Below are 16,490 nucleotides of genomic sequence, written 5' to 3'. Positions count from 1 at the left end.
TGACTCAGGAACCAGGTGACGGGCTGAGTCAGGCTCCAGCCACAGGAAGCTGCAGATCAGACACAGCTCACCAACAGGCTTCCCTGAGCTCCCTCGGCTCACACCAGTAGCAACACCGGGACTCCGTGTGCAGCTGAGTGATCCATCTCAGTCTCTCCTGGCTGACAGGGTGTTGAAGGTTCTACTCTTGGCCCTGATCCTAATACCAACGCCAGTAATCGAGCGCCTACTATTTGCAAAACACTGGGTCAGGAACTTGACCACATCCTCCCGTCATTCTCAGAACAACCCGTTAGGGAGGATGTCCCTGTCCCCGTTTTCTAGATGAGGAAATGGAGGCTTAGAGGGGCTAACGTAACTATACAACCTGCCTGCAGAACTTGCCAGGTCTGAGCTGAGCTGTCATCTCTGAACACCAGGCTGCTGCACTAACCAGAAGCCGCCTCCCCTGCAGTGGCCTCGCTGCATCATAAGGACAGAGGAGCCGTTGTCTCCACAGCCGACAAGTGCATAGTGATTAGAAGTCTGGCTTTGGCCTGGCTCAGATCTTTAACATCTTAACTAGTCCTCTTGTTACATATTTTATTTCTGGTGGCTTTGTTTTTGATACTATTATAAATGATTATCTTTTAAAGTAGTAATTTGTTTGCTGATATATAGAAATGAAATTGATTTATTTGACTGTCGTATCCAGCAACCTTTTCAAATTCTAATAAATTGTGTAGGGGAAAAAAAGTCTGGCTTCAGAGTCAGAATGGAATTGAATCATGCCTCCACCACTTTATACCTATATGAATTGGTGAAACTTATCCCTCTCTGTGACTCAGTTTCCTCATCTGTAAAATGGGAAAAATGAGAGCAATTAAGGCTCACGGGTTTGGGGCCTTTTCGTTTGCTGCTGCTGCTTTAGTGCTGAGGCCTGGCACTTGGCAGGATGTCAGCCCGGGACTGGGGCTTCTTTTTCATGGGATTATTTTGAATTCAGATTAAAAGAGGTATTCCAGGAGAGCTCCTGGCACAGGGCCTGGCAGGTGGCACATCCCCAGTAAATGTGAGCTGCTAACAGCTGCTGTGTGAGTTCCTGGTGTGGCCCTGTTGTCCCCTTGAGGGTTGGGAGACTAAACTGGCCCTCAGGAGACCTGCCCCTGTATTTGGGGGCTGAGGGGGCCTCTAACCTCTTGTCTCCCAGCTCCACCAGCATCTCTCACCTCCCCCAGCAATGGACAACCTCTTCTATTCCCGTAGCCTGGAGCCCTGAGGTACCAGCCCCCCAGCCTAGGGACAGCCCAATGGCAAACTCCTGGTGACTTGGGTCAAGCTGCTGTTCTCTAACCCTAACTCAGCTCTTCCCATGACTTGGCCCCAGGCCTTGGGTGAGGCTCCAGTGAAATAACACACAGGAATGTGCGCTGAACACTGCCAAGCACTGCAGATGGGCAGGGGCTTTGTGCTCCCCAGCGACTGTTCCTATCCTGTGGGAATGGAGGAGACAGACAGAAAGAAGCCCCACTCCTGGGCTGACATCTTGTCAGTGCCAGCCAGACCTCAGCACAAGTGGGTCAGCCAGAACAGCAACGGCGAACAATAAGGCCCCAAACCTGTGGGCCAGCCACTTTCTATCTTGAATTTCCCTGTCTTTCCTAGGCCAGCAATCTTTGAGAGGGAGAGCAAGCTGAGGATTTCCTGATCTCAGATATGCCTAGAGAAGGACTGTACTTTTCTTTTTTTTTTTTTGAGACGGAGTTTGACTCTTGTTGCCCAGGCTGGAGTACAATGGCGCAATCTCAGCTCACCGCAAGCTCCGCCTCCCAGGTTCAAGTGATCCTCCTACCTCAGCCTCCCGAGTAGCTGGGATTACAAACATGTGCCACCACGCCCAGCTAATTTTTATATTTTTTAATAGAGACGGGGTTTCTCCATGTTGGTCAGGCTGGTCTTGAACTCACGACCTCAGGTGATCCGCCCACCTCAGCCTCCCAAAGTGCTGGGATTATAGGTGTGAGCCACCGCGCCCGGCTAGGATTGTACTTTTCTAGTTAGAAGAGGAAGTGGCACCAGGATGAGGGCAGTGAATAAGGAGATGGCTCAACGGAAGTATCAGGGTCCTGTAAATAGTTAACGTGTTTTATGATTAAAGGGTTCTTTGCATTTTTGGTGATTTTGAGGCTTAATTTCCTCTATGTAGTTAGTTAAATATTTAACACTGAGAGCAAGGGTGGGGACAAGGCAAACAACAAAAAAATCAAAATGAAGCCAACTTCTGCGGGGTTTCCCCGCCCCAGGGAGGTGGAGGCTGAGGTAGAACTGACTGAGAGAATCACCCTGTACTATGATGAAGACACATCCACACATCAGGACTACAGAGCTGGCAGGCCCTGGCTCTCCAGAGGAGCAAACAGCTTCTTCCTTGTGTTTCTGTGTCTGTCTTAGTAGAAATCTGTGCCTTTGGAAGAAAACCAAATTTGCACCCCTTGAGGCAGACACTGACCAAGTGAATTAGGTAGATGGGTAGATGGGTGGGTGAATATAAGCAGGAGGTGTGACAGGCCCCAGGGAGGGAAAGGACACTGTTCTCACAGGCACACACTGTGCCACACCTGCCCTCCCAACAACCCTGACACAGACACTGTTGTTAACCCTCCTTTTACAGATGAGGAAACTGAAGCTAATTTGCTCATGGTAACACAGGTAGGAAAGTGGCTAAGTTCAGCTGGAGAAAAGGAAAATTCTGAAAGACTTTAGGATACATCTTATTCAAAAGCATTTGGTGAACATAAAAAAGTACTCAAGGTATAATATTAAGTGAACCAAGCTTCTTATAAAGCACTATGAGTCCTGTGTGATCCCAACTTTATAAAAAATAGATGCATATGTCAATAAATGCACAGAAAAGGGTATACCCCGAAATGTTAATAATGGTGATCTCTCGGTTATGACACAGAATTTTGATTGGTCTTTGGGCTTTTCTGTAACTTTAAAATGTTAAACAATAACCGTGTATTATCTTAATAATGGGGGGAGCCACAGAAAAAGTGCTTTTCAAAAACATAAAATAAATAAGCCCATGTAGGGCCTACAGGGGAGTGCAGTCACCTGGGCCTCATAGGATTGGCAAAGGCAGGGATGACTGCTCCAAGGTATAGCCAGCTCGCTGGCCAGCCCATCTACCCATCCACCTACCTATTTACCCATCCACCCAGCCATCTACCCACCGTCCACCCATCTACTCATCTACCTACCCATCCACCCATTCACCTAACCATCTACCCATCTAGCCATCTGCCCATTCACCCACCTATCTACCCATCTACCTACCTATCCACTGACCCACCAACCCATCCACTCATCCACCTAACCATTTACCCATCTGCCTATCTAGGCACCCATCTACCTACCTATCCACCCATTCACCAATCTACCCAACCACCTACCCATCCACCAACCCATCCACCTAGCCACCTGCTCATTCACCTACCTACCTACCCATCCACCTAGCCACCTGCTCATCCACCTACCTACCTGCCCATCCACCTACCATCCCCTAGCCACCTGCTCATCCACCTACCTACCTGCCCATCCACCTACCCATCCACCTAGCCACCTGCTCATCCACCTACCTACCTGCCCATCCACCTACCATCCACCTAGCCACCTGCTCATCCACCCCTACCTCCATCCCCCACCCCACCCCACCCCCCATCCACCTACCTATCCATCCACCTAACCATCCACCTAGCCACCTGCTCATCCACCAACCTACCTGCCCATCCACCTAACCATCCACCTAGCCACCTGCTTATCCACCTACCTACCTGCCGATCCACAATCCATCCATCTATCTATCTAATCTATCAAATCTATTTTATCTCTCTATCATTTATCTGCTGGTGCCTTAAGCAGTTACGTTTGTAGCTGCAGGAAACCATCCTCAAACTCCCTCCTAGGGACCAAGACAGCCACCGATAGAGCTCTGCCCAGGGCTGTGAACAGGTACCAAGCTTTTCTCTTGATTAGCTCCCTCACATCACAGTGCCTGAACCAGTGACCCTGGCTTCCCTTGTTTAGAGGAGCCAAACTCCTCTAAATAGATGAACAGCAGCAGCAAAGAGGAGTGAACACCCCTCTGTCCCTCAGCAGCCCTGAGTGGCTGTGACAGGCTGGGCTCGAGACTTACCGGGCGCTTGGTGAGGTCCCAATTGTGGATGATCCTGGCCGGAATCACTGAGGCATCGTCTTGGTGGCAGATGTCACAGTAATAGAGGCCAGAGAAGGCACAGAGCTTGGGTCGTACAAAGGAGAAGCCGATCTGCCGGGAGCAGCCTGGGGAGATGGGTGGAGAGTGAGTGGTGTGGCCAGAGTCAGCTCCTAGTAACTTGGGAGCTGCTGTGGTGGAAAGGATCTGCTAGTTGATTTCTTTTTAAGGTAGGCACAAACACAAGAATAACCACCACTTGTATTTCCACCACTCAGAATTCACCTACTAATCAATCTTTACAACAACACACTGGAAGAACTATCATTTTATAGCTGAAGAAATGGATGCTCAGAGAGGTTAGGAAATCTGTCTGGTCACATAGTGATGAAGTGGCGTGGCTGGCATTCAGATCTGGGTTTGGCTGGTTCTAGAGCCTGAGTTCTGCTCCACTACCCCTTGCTGCCTGTGTCGTGTCCCCACTGCTGGCTTGGCAATGCCAACCTCCTCTAGGTCCACCCCTCCACTCAGGCGCCAGAATCGAAGCAGCAGAGTAGGGGCTGTGGCAAGCAGCGAAGTAGCTGGGGGACGGACTGGGGTCGGCACTGGCAACAGGGAGCGGATGGGCAGCCAGCGGGGGGCAGGGGAGTCTGTACAGTGTCTGATGCCTCGGGACTGTGGGGCAGGGCTGGCTTCAGCCCCCTTGGTTGGTGGCTTCAGCCCCCTTGGTTGGAGGCGTCTCCACAGCCGAGGCCAGTGGGAATGGGAGTGGGGTGTGCCCTGGGCAGAAAGCAGAGGCCCTGACTCAAACCCTGAACATGTGCCCTGACTCCTCCAGGGGCAGGCAGAAGGGTCCCCGGGCCTTGGGACCAGAGGGCGGGCTCTGCTGCTCACCAGCAGCCTCACCCTGACCTTCACCTAATTTCTTCAAGGTTCCATTTCAGTGACTGTAAAATTCAGCTACTACCAGCTATTTTGTGGGGTTATTACAAAGCTTAAATGAGACAAGGTTCTGCAAGTACCCTGCAAATTATGAAATACAACCCAGATGCCAGTGGTTGGTGTCTGCCACTGAGCCATGCCTGCTGGGTAGAAAGGAAACCCAAACTCCCTGGTGGCACAGTCCCACCCGCTGGTGGGTGGCAGCCATGGTGAGAGTTGCCCCTGCAGCATTCACACCCACAGGCGAGGAACCCTTTCTTGCAAGCCCTGGAGTCCCGGCCCCCTCAGAGCCTGGCCTCCACAGGCTGAAGAGCAAAGTGTGAGTGCTGGGGCAGGCAGGGGAGAGGCCAAGCGAGGCTTGCAGGTGTTTTCTGCAGGAAGCTCTGTTCTGCCTAGCTTCTCCCATCCTCCCGGGGCCAACCGCAGACCGCTTCCTTTCAGACGCTTGAAACAGGCTTCCCTCCAGTCTGTGCCAACAGGACAGCTCCCAAACCAAGGCTCAGCTTCTTGCTCTGGCCTTCTGCAGCAGGGCAACCCCCTCACAGGTCACCTAAGGGTCCCATGGTGATGGGATGCCATCTGCCCCTAGAGGGATGCCCTCTAGGGTCCTGCCTATGAGCACAGGCTCTGGGGCCTGACCATCAGGGTCCCATTTCTGCCTCTGGCCAGGCATGGTTGCTGATACCTGTAATCCCAGCACTTTGGGAGGCTGAAGCAGGAGGATCACTTGAGCCTAGGAGTTCAAGACCAGCTTGAGCAACAGGGGGAGACCCCATCTCTACTAAAACAAACAAACAAAAAAGGAAAATTCTGCCTCTGCCACTGACTAGCTGTGTGAGCTCAGTAGCAGACACCAACCAGGTGCTTACCAGCTCTGTGCTTCAGTTTCCTCCCCTATCAACAGAGATAATAGCAGCGCCTATCTCTACAGGCTTGTTATGAGACTTAAATGAGATAATCCAAATAAAGCAGCTGGCCCAGTGCCCAGCACAGAAGTATTAGATTTGATGATGAGGAAGACATAGCAGATGTATTGACTTGGAATAACATCCACAGTGTAGGAAAAAACCAAGTTGTGGACCAATATATCCAGCAGCCAAGAGCCCCGTGTGTCCCCTTTAAATGTAAATGAATTTAAATGGAAAATTCAATTGCTTAACCACACTAGCCACACTTTAAGCACCTGGTAGCACTACATGGCTCGCAGCTATGGCACTGGACACACAGATCGAGGACATTTTCATCATCACAGAAAGTTCTATTGGACAGCACTGAATAGCACGAGCCCATTTTTGTAATTAAAAAAAAAGGGTGTACACTTATAAAAGCAGCAGAAATATCTGGAAGGAAACCATGCCCCTGCTCTGAAAGAACAGGACAGTAGAGCAAGAAGAAAATGAAGCAGGCTGGGATTCCCTGAGCAGTGCAGTGAGTAGCCAGCCTGTCGCCCATCAGCGGGAGGTGGCAGGAGAGGGACAGGTGAGCAGGGCCCACAGCCTATGAGCAGGGCACTGGCCCCAGCCAGGGCTGGGGAGGAGCAGAAGCTGTAGAGCAAGCCTGATCTGTGGCCTCATCCCTAGGGGAAGGATGGGGGCATTTGCGGGGAGGCAGAAGGGTGGGGAGCCTAAATCAGGAACCTGCAGGAGGCAGAGTGAGGCTGGCAGGCTGGGGGTGGCAGCAGAGCAAGTCGGCACCTGCGCAGAAGCAGCCTTGGGAGTCAAGGCCTTTCTCCATGGGGATGGCCACCAGGTACTGCAGCAGGAAGCCATTCTCCCGGGTGGCAAATTTCAGCACCTCCTGACAGTTTTCATCCAGGCTCCCGCCCAGGGTCACCGCCTCCTCGGCCGTCTCCAAGTAGGATGCCAGGACTTTGCGGACCAGATCCCTCCACAGGGCGGCCTCCTCGGCGTTCCCGGCCTGCAGCTTCAGGACAGCCTTGGCCGTGATGATTTTGAAGAAGGACGGGCCCCCAAGGCTCGTGTCTGGCAGGATGTCCCGGATGGTCTCCACACCGTGGCTGTCACTCAGCATCTTCTCATTGTTCCTGATGCGGAAACATTTCAGAGCCTCCAAGGACAGAGAAAATATATAGGGCATCCAGGTCCTGTCCATGTACAAGTACAGCAGGGACTCCTTGATGGCATCTGGCTCTGGAACCTGGGCGGACGACCAGTCAAACTGTGTGCCCTGGAGGGCTGCGGGCTCCGAGAGCAGGTCTGAGGGAGAGGGGCAGCCCTGGGGCGTCTCGGGGGGGTCCTCAGGCTGGTCTGGGTACTGCACGTTCACCCACTCATCCTCCTGCTGAGGCCGGACCTTCTGCAGGGCCTCCCGCACCCGGTCCAGCCAGTCCTCAGCTTCATCCTGGGAGGAGGCGCGCAGGGCCAGCTTCTTGCCAGAGAAGACCAGCTCGAAGCGCCCATCACTATGGGCTGGCCCCACAGACTCACAGCGAAGCAGGGAGCAGTTCTCCACACAGGTGCGCTCCTCGTTGCTCAGGTAGAGGCGGAACTCCAGCGGGGAGAGCTCGCAGAAGAGCTCCTTCCAGATGCCCATTGCCCCTCGCCGCTCCACGGTGCCCAGCTTCATGAGACCCCGGAATGGGTTGGACAGTCCTGGAGGCAGAGGCAAAAAGGGGCACATTAGTTGGCGGGCCTGTCTCTGTCCTGCCCAAGGCAGCCTCTGCTGCCTGATGCCCTGCAGTGCGTGTGGCCAGTGACGGTCCCCAGAACACAGGCCAGCCACGGGGCACTATCACATGGGACCCTGAAAGCTGGATGGGAACATCACCATTCTCACCGTCCACTGCTGCTCTTGAGTCCTGTATTTCACTGAGAAAATAAGAGCACCCAAAAGATCACCTCCACACGCCCTGTTCCCTACACCCACGCCGTCCCCCCCGTTGCCAGGGATGAACCAAGTGTGCTTCTTTCTGTGTGAGACCAAACCCTCCATTTGTGCAGGAGGTCTCTCCCTTGGCCAACTACTCAAGGACAAGGAGCAGTCCTTCTCTCGTCTGTTGCTGCTTTCTTCCTTCTCTGTGGGGTGACTCCCATCAGCACACATGCACGTTGTCATTTCTCCCATCTTTAGAAACACCTCTCATCTCCACACACTTCCCTAATGACCACCAGGTTTCTCAGGCCCCTTTACAGAAAACCTGTTTGAAGAGGCATCAAAACTGTTGGTCTTGGCCGGAAGCGGTGGCTCACGCCTGTAATCCCAGCACTTTGGGAGGCTGAGGTGGGTGGATCACTTGAGGTCAGGAGTTTGAGACCAGCTTGGTCAACATGGTGAAACCCCGTCTCTACTAAAAATACAAAAATTAGCCAGGTGTGGTGGTGAGCACCTGTAATCCCAGCTACTAGGGAGGCTGAGGCAGGAGAATGGCTTGAACCCGGGAGGCAGGGGGCTGCAGTGAGCTGAGGTCATTCCACTGCACTCCAGCCTAGGCAACAGAGGAGTGAGACTCCATCTCAAACAAAACAAAAAACCTCTTGGTCTCTAGTTTCCCTGCTCCCATTCCTTCTCGAACCTGCTCCAAGTTGGCTTCTCTCCCCTCATTCCACTGACACTGCTTCTGAGATGGCCAATGCCCTCCTCGTTGCCAACCCCCAAGGCCACTCCTCAGCCCTCGCCCCCACCCTTCTATCTCTCTGGCTCGGTCCTCCTCGTGGCCTCTCACGTTAGAGTGCCCAGATGTCAGTCCTGGGTCCTTGTCTCCTCTCTGTAGATGCCACTTTCTCACCACTCTACCTGCTCTCAGGCTTTAGCTCCCAATTTTTATCACCAGCCTGACCTTGTTCTTGAAATCCACATTCACATATCCACCTGTGCCATCCATGTCCACTAGGACCTCAGCTGACATGTCCAGGATGAATTCCTGCTGCCAGCCTGCTTCCTCCTGAATGGTCCTCATCTCACCAAATAGCAAAATTCATCCTTCCAGATGCTTGGGCTAAAAATCTTGTTGTTACCCCAGGTTTTCTTTCTTTTGCAGCCTACATCAGCAAATCTCATTGGCTCTGCCTTCCACACATCCGGAATCCCTGCCTCTCCCCAGCTGCACCCCACCGACTGTCATCTCTGGCCTGGCTTGTGATGACAACCTCCTAACTGGTCTTTCTCCCCTTCTCCCCCGTAGTCCCTCAACGTAGGAGCCATGATGACCCATTTAAAGGGAAGTCAGAGAATGTCCCTCTGCCCCAAAACTCCACAGTGGCTGCCATCTCCCTTAGCAGAAGCCAAAGTGCTTCCAGTGGCCCACAGGCCTCGTCAGATTGACCTCATCGCTTGCTGCCATGCCCCCATCTCCTCTCTCCCGCCACTCTGGTCTCCACTGTCCCTGGATGTGTCAAGCGCAGCCCCAGCGCAGGGTCTTTGCATTTGTTCTCCTTGCTTGAAACATGTACATCACCTCAAGCCTCCTTCCCCCTCTCCCCTCGCATCTTCGCAAACATCCCCTTATTGGTGAGGGCTTTTCTGGCCATCCTATATGCAGTGGTCCACTCTCTACCTCTGTAGACAGGCAGAGATTTACTGTCCTCCATAGCACTTATTACCACCTGACCACACACTACGCTTACTTGTTAATTTTATTTCCCATCTCCTCTACTAGAATCTAAATCCCATGAAGACAGGGACACTGCTTTGCTTCCTGCTATGTCCCCAGCACTTAGAACAGTGCTTGGCACATCACAGAGGCTCAATAATATTTGCTGAATGAATGAGCAGGTGAGTGCCTATGTATCACATATTGCCCAAAGCTCCCTGCTCCCTGGGGTGTGACAACAACCAGGGTGTCCAAAGGACACACAATTCTCTCTCCACCAGCCTGGAAGATTTCACACTATTGTATAGCGGGGTTCCCTGCCCCTCAAGAAACCTGATGGCCTAGACCTGAAGCACAGCTTCGCTGGCAGGTTAGAGATCACAGCCATCACACGGGCTGACAGACAAACCTAACAGAAGCCAGCCCGGAGACAGGCTCTACCCACACAACCCATGCCAGGGCTACTCACAGCAAGGCCCCCTGAGCTAGGCAGGATTCTCTGCCGGGTCACTGCAAACAGAAAATGAGGACAGAAAGACACCGATTCTAGAGCATACTTTTTTTGTTTTGAAGAGGAAACCCATCATGAGGGTTACAGAAAAATTTGGTTATGGTTATTTAAGGCTTTCTGGAATTTCACAGTGTGTGGAGATCAAGCTGACCTTGCTGTAAAAAGCACTGGGGAGTTCGGGCGTGGTGGCTCACACCTGTAATCCCAGCAATTTGGGAGGCCAAGGTGGGTGGATCACATGAGGCCAAGAGTTCAGACCAGCGTGGCCAACATGGCAAAATCGTATCTCCACTGGAAATACAAGAATCACCTGGGTGTGGCAGTGCATGTCTGTAATCCCAGCTCCTGGGGAGACTGAGGCACTTGAGTCGGGAGGCAAAGGCTGCAGTGAGCTGAGAACATACCACTGTACTCCAGCCTGGGTGACAGAGCAAGACTCTGTCTCAGAAAAAAAAAAAAAAAAAAAAAAAGCAGCACTGGAGGACATTAAACAAATAGCAGATCCTCCAGCCTGGCCAACATAGCAAAACACCATCTTTATTAAAAATGCAAAAATTGGCCAGGCGCGGTGGCTCACACCTGTAATCCCAGCACTTTAGGAGGCCGAGGCGGGTGGATCACTGGAGGTCGGGAGTTGGAGACCAACCTAACTAATATGGAGAAACCCTGTCTCTACTAAAAATACAAAATGAGCCAGGCATGGTGGCTCATGCCTGTAATCCCAACTACTTGGATGGCTAAAGTAGAAGAATTGCTTGAACCCGGGAGGCAGTGGTGAGCTGAGATCCCATGATTGCACTCCAGCCTGGGCAACAAGAGGGAAAGTCCGCCTCAAAAAAAAAAAAAAAAAAAAAAAGCAAAAATTGGCCAGGTGTGGTGGCAGGTGCCTGTAATCCCAGCTGCTTGGGAGGCTGAGACAGGAGAATTGCTTGAACCCAGGAGGCTGAGGTTGCAGTGAGCAGAGATCATGCCACTGCACCCCAGCCTGGGTGACAAAGGGAGACTCCATCTCAAAACAAACAAACAAAACAAATAGCAGATTTGATCAAGCCCCCCAGAGCTGTTACATAAACTACTGAGGGTAAACACGTTTGGAAGGACCATTTAAAACACCTGGGGCTTCATGGGGCCAGATGTGCTCTGAGCTACAGGTGGAATCAAGAGTTTTCTATGATCATAAATTGCATAGTTTTCAGGGAAAATATTTTCCTATTTGGTGAAACAGTATTTTTGTCCTCTGTAGGCAGTTTTGAGACAATATACTACTTTTCCTGAAATGCTTCCCTGAATGAACATGATTATGATGATTCTGGAATGAGGTTTTATAACACTTGTGGGAACACACTACCCCTTTAGCAATGGAAAACAGAACTTCAGAGCTGCCTTCTGAAAGGCCTGGTCCCTGCAGATGGGACCCACCCAGGACCCTTCTGGTCACCTACCCATCTGCCTCCGGTGTACCACCCGGAAGCTCTTATGCCCCTGGGATGGGGCTGCCTGGGCTTGCCTTCTTCCTGGGGAAGGTACACACGCTTGGTCTAACGCCCCCAGGGAGCAGCTTTTTCTTGGTCCCTGAGAAAAATGCCTGTGGAGACCAGGCCTTGACTCTGGAGTCCCCCTGGAAGAAGCTATTGGGTGGTCTGAAGCACTCTCCAGGGGTTGCTCCTGGGAAGGCCGGTAGAAGTCATCTTCTGAGATCCAGCTCTTGTTTTTCTGTTGGGAAAGAAGACAACAGTTGTTTGTTTTAAAGTGTTTTTGTTTTTTTGTTTTGAGATGGAGTCTCGCTCTGTTGCCCAGGCTGGAGTGCAATCACGCAACCTCAGCTCACTGCAACCTCTGACTCCTGGGTTCAAGCGATTCTCCTGCCTCAGTCCCCCGAGTAGCTAGGATTACAGGCGCCCACCACCATGCCCAGCTAATGTTTGTATTTTTAGTACAGATGGGGTTTCACCATGTTGGCCAAGCTGGTCTAGAACTCCTGACTTCAGGTGAGCCACCCACCTCGGCCTCCCAAAGTGTTGGGATTACAGGTGTGAGACACTGTGCCCAGCCTGAAGTTTTTTTTTTTTTAAGTCTTTATCTAGATATGGCTCATATATCATAAAATTAACCCACTTAAAGTATTTAATTCGGCCAGCCATGGTGGCTCACACCTGTAATCCCAGCACTTTGGGAGGCTGAGGTGAGAGGATCACCTGAGCCCAGGAGTTTGAGACCAACCTGGGCAACACAGTGAGAACCCATCTCTACAAAAAATAACTAGTTGGGTGTGATGGCACACACCTGTAGTCTCAGCTACTGAGGTGGCTGAAGCGGGAGAATCGCTTGAGCCAGGGAGGTCAAGGCTGCAGTAAGCCGTGATCACACCACTGCCCTCCAGCCTGGTTGCAGCCTAGGCAACAGAATGAGACCCCATCTCTAAAAAAATAAATAAATAAAGTGTCCAATTCAATCATTTTGGCTTAGTCACAGAGTTGTGCAATCGTCGCCACCATCTAAGTTTAGCAAATTTTCCTCACCCAAAAAGGAAACCCCATACCCATTAGCCGTCATCCCCATTTCCCCTGGCCACTTGCAGCTCTAGGCACCCACTTATCTACTTTCGGTCCCTACACACCTGCCTGTTCTGGACATCTCATATAGATGGAACCATATGACACCTGACCTTTTGTGCCTGGCTTCTTTCTCTTAGTGGAAGGTTTTCAAGGTGCATCCATGTTATATAAGCATGTTTAAGTGTTCATTCCTTTTTATTGCCAAATAATATTCCATTGTCTCGATCCACCACATTTGGCTTATCCACTCCTCGGCTGATAGACATTTGGGTTGTTTCTACTTTTTGTCTATTATGAATAATGCTGCTATGATCACTTATACACAAGTTTTTGTGTAGACATATTTCATTGTCCTGGGTATATACTCAGGAGTAGACTTGCTGGGTCATGTGTAACTCTATGTTTCCCTTTTTGAGGAACTACCAAGCTGTTTTCCAAAGTGGCCGCACCATTTTATATTCCCACCAGCAATGAACGAGGGTTCCAATTTCTCTCCTTGGGAAATCTACCCAAATCCATTGGAATCTGCTCAAATCCATTGTTTGTCTTAAAATGGAGCTGTCTTTTTGTTGCTGAGTTGTGTTGTGGGTTGAATTGTGACCCCCCCCCAAAAGGACATGTTGAAACCCTACCCCCCAGTACCTCAGAATGTGACCTTTTTTGGAAAAAGTCTTGCAGAAGTAATTAGTTAAGATGAGGTCATGTTGGAGTAGAATAGGCTGTTCATCCAGTATGACTGATGTCCTTATAAGAGGAGGAGAAAAGATACACAAAGAGAGGAGAACACCAAGTGAAGACAGAGATACAGAGGAAGAACATGTGTGACAGCAGAGGGGAGACCAGAGTGACATGTCTACAAGCCAAGGAATGCAAACGAGCACCTGCAGTACCAAAACCTAGGAGAAAGGCGGGAACAGATTCTTCCTTAGATTCTCCAGGAGCCTCCAGAACTATCAGAGAATAAATATCAGTTTTGTTTTGTTTTTGAGACAGAACCTCACTCCGTCACCCAGGCTGGAGTGCAATGGTGCAATCTCAGCTCACTGCAACTCCCGCCTCCCAGGTTCAAGCAATTCTGCTGCCTCGGCCTCCCGAGTAGCTGGGATTACAGATGCTTGCCACCGCGCCAGGCTAATTTTTGTATTTCTAGTAGAGACAAAACCTTGTCGGCCAGGCTGGTCTTGAACTCCTGACCTCGGGTGACCCACTTGCCTCAGCCTTCCGAAGTGCTGGGATTACAGGCGTGAGCCACTGTGCCTGGCCTATTTTGTTTTGTTTTGAGGCAGGGTCTCGCTCTTTGCCCAGGCTGGAGTACAGTGGCGCAATCAGAGCTCATTGCAGCCTTGACTGCCCGGGCTCAAGCAATCCTCCTGCTTTAGCCCCACTGAATAGCTGAGACTACAGGCATGCACCAGCACGCCCAGCAAATTTTTTGTATTTTTAGTAGAGATGGGGTTTCACCATGTTGGCCAGGCTGGTCTTGAACTCCTGGACTCAAGTGATCCACCCACCTTTGCCTCCCAAAGTGCTGAGGTCACAGGCATGAGCCACCTGCCCAGCAATGTCTGTTTTTGTTTTTTGTTTTGTTGTTGTTGTTGTTGTTATTGTTATTGTTGTTGAGACAGAGTCTTGCTCTGTCGCCCAGGCTGGAGTGCAGTGGCACAATCCTGGTTCACTGCAAGCTCCGCCTCCCGGGTTCACGCCATTCTCCTGCCTCAGCCTCCTGAGTAGCTGGGACTACAGGTGCCTGCCACCACGCCCAGCTAATTTTGTTTTGTATTTTTAGTAGAGACGGGGTTTCACCATGTTAGCCAGGATGGTCTCGATCTCCTGACCTCAGGATCCGCCCGCCTCGGCCTCCCAAAGTGCTGGGATGACAGGCATGAGCGACCGCGCCCGGCCAATGTCTGTTGTTTTAAACCATCCTGTGTATGGTACTTTGTTATGGCGGCCCTAGGAACTAATTCAAGTTGCAAGGTGCTTTATATATTCTGAATACGAGACCCTTATCAGATTTATGATTTGCAAATAATTTCTCCCATTCTGTGAGGTGTCTTTTCACTTTCCGGATGGTGTGCCCTCTGGAGCACATAAGTTGTTAGTTTTGATAAAGTCTAGTTTATCTATTTTTGTTGTTGTTTTTGTGCTTCTGGTGTTGTATCTTAAAAAACCATTGCCTAAGTCAGTATCACAAAGATTTACTTCTGTGTTTTCTGCCAAGAGCTGTATAGTTTTAGCTCTTACATTCAGGTTTCTGATCCATTTTGAGTTAGTTTTTGTGTAAGGTGTAAGGGAAGGGGTGTTATTATTTTGCAGGTGGGTATTCAGCTGTCCCTGCATGTAGGGTTTTTCAGTCCTGCTTTTGGGTTTGAGATGAGGGAGTCCTGGCGAGCAGGCCTCAGGGTCCTCATTGGCTGCCTCTGCCTCTGCCGCCCACTTCTGTACAGGCCCCTGCGACCCCAGGCAGCCAGGCCCTGCCCCTTCCCTTTGTTGTTCTCTTTTGAATCTGAAGCTGCTCACTGGCTGGGGAAGATGGGGTTGCGGGGAGCATCTGGGGTGAGTGGGCTTGTGGGAGTGGATTCTGGTTCCTTTTCTCCAGTATTTCAAGTCCTCCCTGGCTTTCTGTGCCTCAACATGGAAGGGTAGAGGCAAGGAAGCTGGCTGGGCCACTCTAAGTGGCTGTGTACACAGAGGAAATGAGTCACACAAGCAGTGGGACCAGCCCTGCTGTTTTGTTAAGTGCCACTAACCTCACCCTGACATCGCCATTTCCAGTCCCTGAATCAAGACTGCACTCCCTGCTTTGTAAACAGGGAAGGGTTGCTTTGGACAGTTGGATCCATTCAGATGCTACACGACTCCTCAAGCCAAGGGTGGCAAGTTCTGACTCAGGCAACTTGGGGGGTGGCTCACAGAACTAGGTCCCCAGAGACTCCTCCATGGGGCCCTCAGAATTGGCAGGTGCTTCCCCCTGCCATTGACAGATGATGTGCCAGTCAGGGCAGCCACTGGGGACCAGCCACAACACGAGATTCTGAGCAAAGTCTGCCTAGGTCATCAAGACCTGGGGGACCTCCCTGAGGAAAATGGGTGGAATAAACAGCTCCCCGGCAACCCTGTGGCTGTCCTGGCAGCCTCACTTACACCTGGGAAGTTGTGTGATCTCCAGCGCCTGGTGGGAGAGGGCACTGTCCCTGAAGACTCAGCTCAGGAGACATCCATCACCTCTGCCTGGAAACTTCTCTCACCCTTCCCCAGCCTCCACCCCTTCCCACCCCCTAGCTGGGTTAGGGCCCCTACTGGGATCCCACAATATTCTGTGCTTACCCTCATTCTAGCGTCTATAAGGCTGTTTGGAATGGTTTTCTTGATATCTCCAGCAAGTGCCTGCCCCAGAGTCATACAAGATGAGGGTATAAATCATGACCATCCCAATGTCTTTAACATAAAATAACAAAGGTGGGTCAAGTGGACTGGAAGGAAGGAGGCAAATGTAAATTTTAAGCTATGGACATGCAGAATAGGCGTGATGGATCACGCCTGTAATCCCAGCACTTTGGGAGGCTGAGGCAGGAAAATTGCTTGAGGCCAGAAGTTTGAGACCAGCCTGGCCAACATGGAGAAACCCCGTCTCTACTAAAAATACAAAAATTAGCTGGACGTGGTGGTGCATGCCTGTAATCCCAGCTACTCGGGAGGCTGAGGCACAAGAATTGCTTGAGCCTTGGAGGCAGGGGTTGC

The 16,490-nt window shown here is 51.1% G+C and overlaps 1 protein-coding gene across 1 annotated transcript in view; it reads right to left on the bottom strand.

The window, feature by feature from the left end:
* Positions 1–16,490, bottom strand: part of PLEKHM1 (pleckstrin homology and RUN domain containing M1) — a 53,186-nt gene that overhangs the window by 8,428 nt on the left and 28,268 nt on the right. The window contains exons 6-8 of the mRNA XM_030799784.1: positions 11,637–11,907; positions 6,829–7,746; positions 4,175–4,320 (exon numbers count right to left, since the gene is read on the bottom strand). Of these exons, the coding sequence (XP_030655644.1) occupies positions 4,175–4,320; positions 6,829–7,746; positions 11,637–11,907 (1,335 nt within the window). The remainder of the gene's footprint in view (positions 1–4,174; positions 4,321–6,828; positions 7,747–11,636; positions 11,908–16,490) is intronic.

This window comes from Nomascus leucogenys, chromosome 19, assembly GCF_006542625.1.
Source record: "Nomascus leucogenys isolate Asia chromosome 19, Asia_NLE_v1, whole genome shotgun sequence".
In the NCBI taxonomy this organism is placed as follows: Eukaryota; Metazoa; Chordata; class Mammalia; order Primates; family Hylobatidae; genus Nomascus; species Nomascus leucogenys.
Note: the sequence above shows the minus strand (reverse complement) of the source record. Positions and strands in the feature narration are given on the sequence as shown.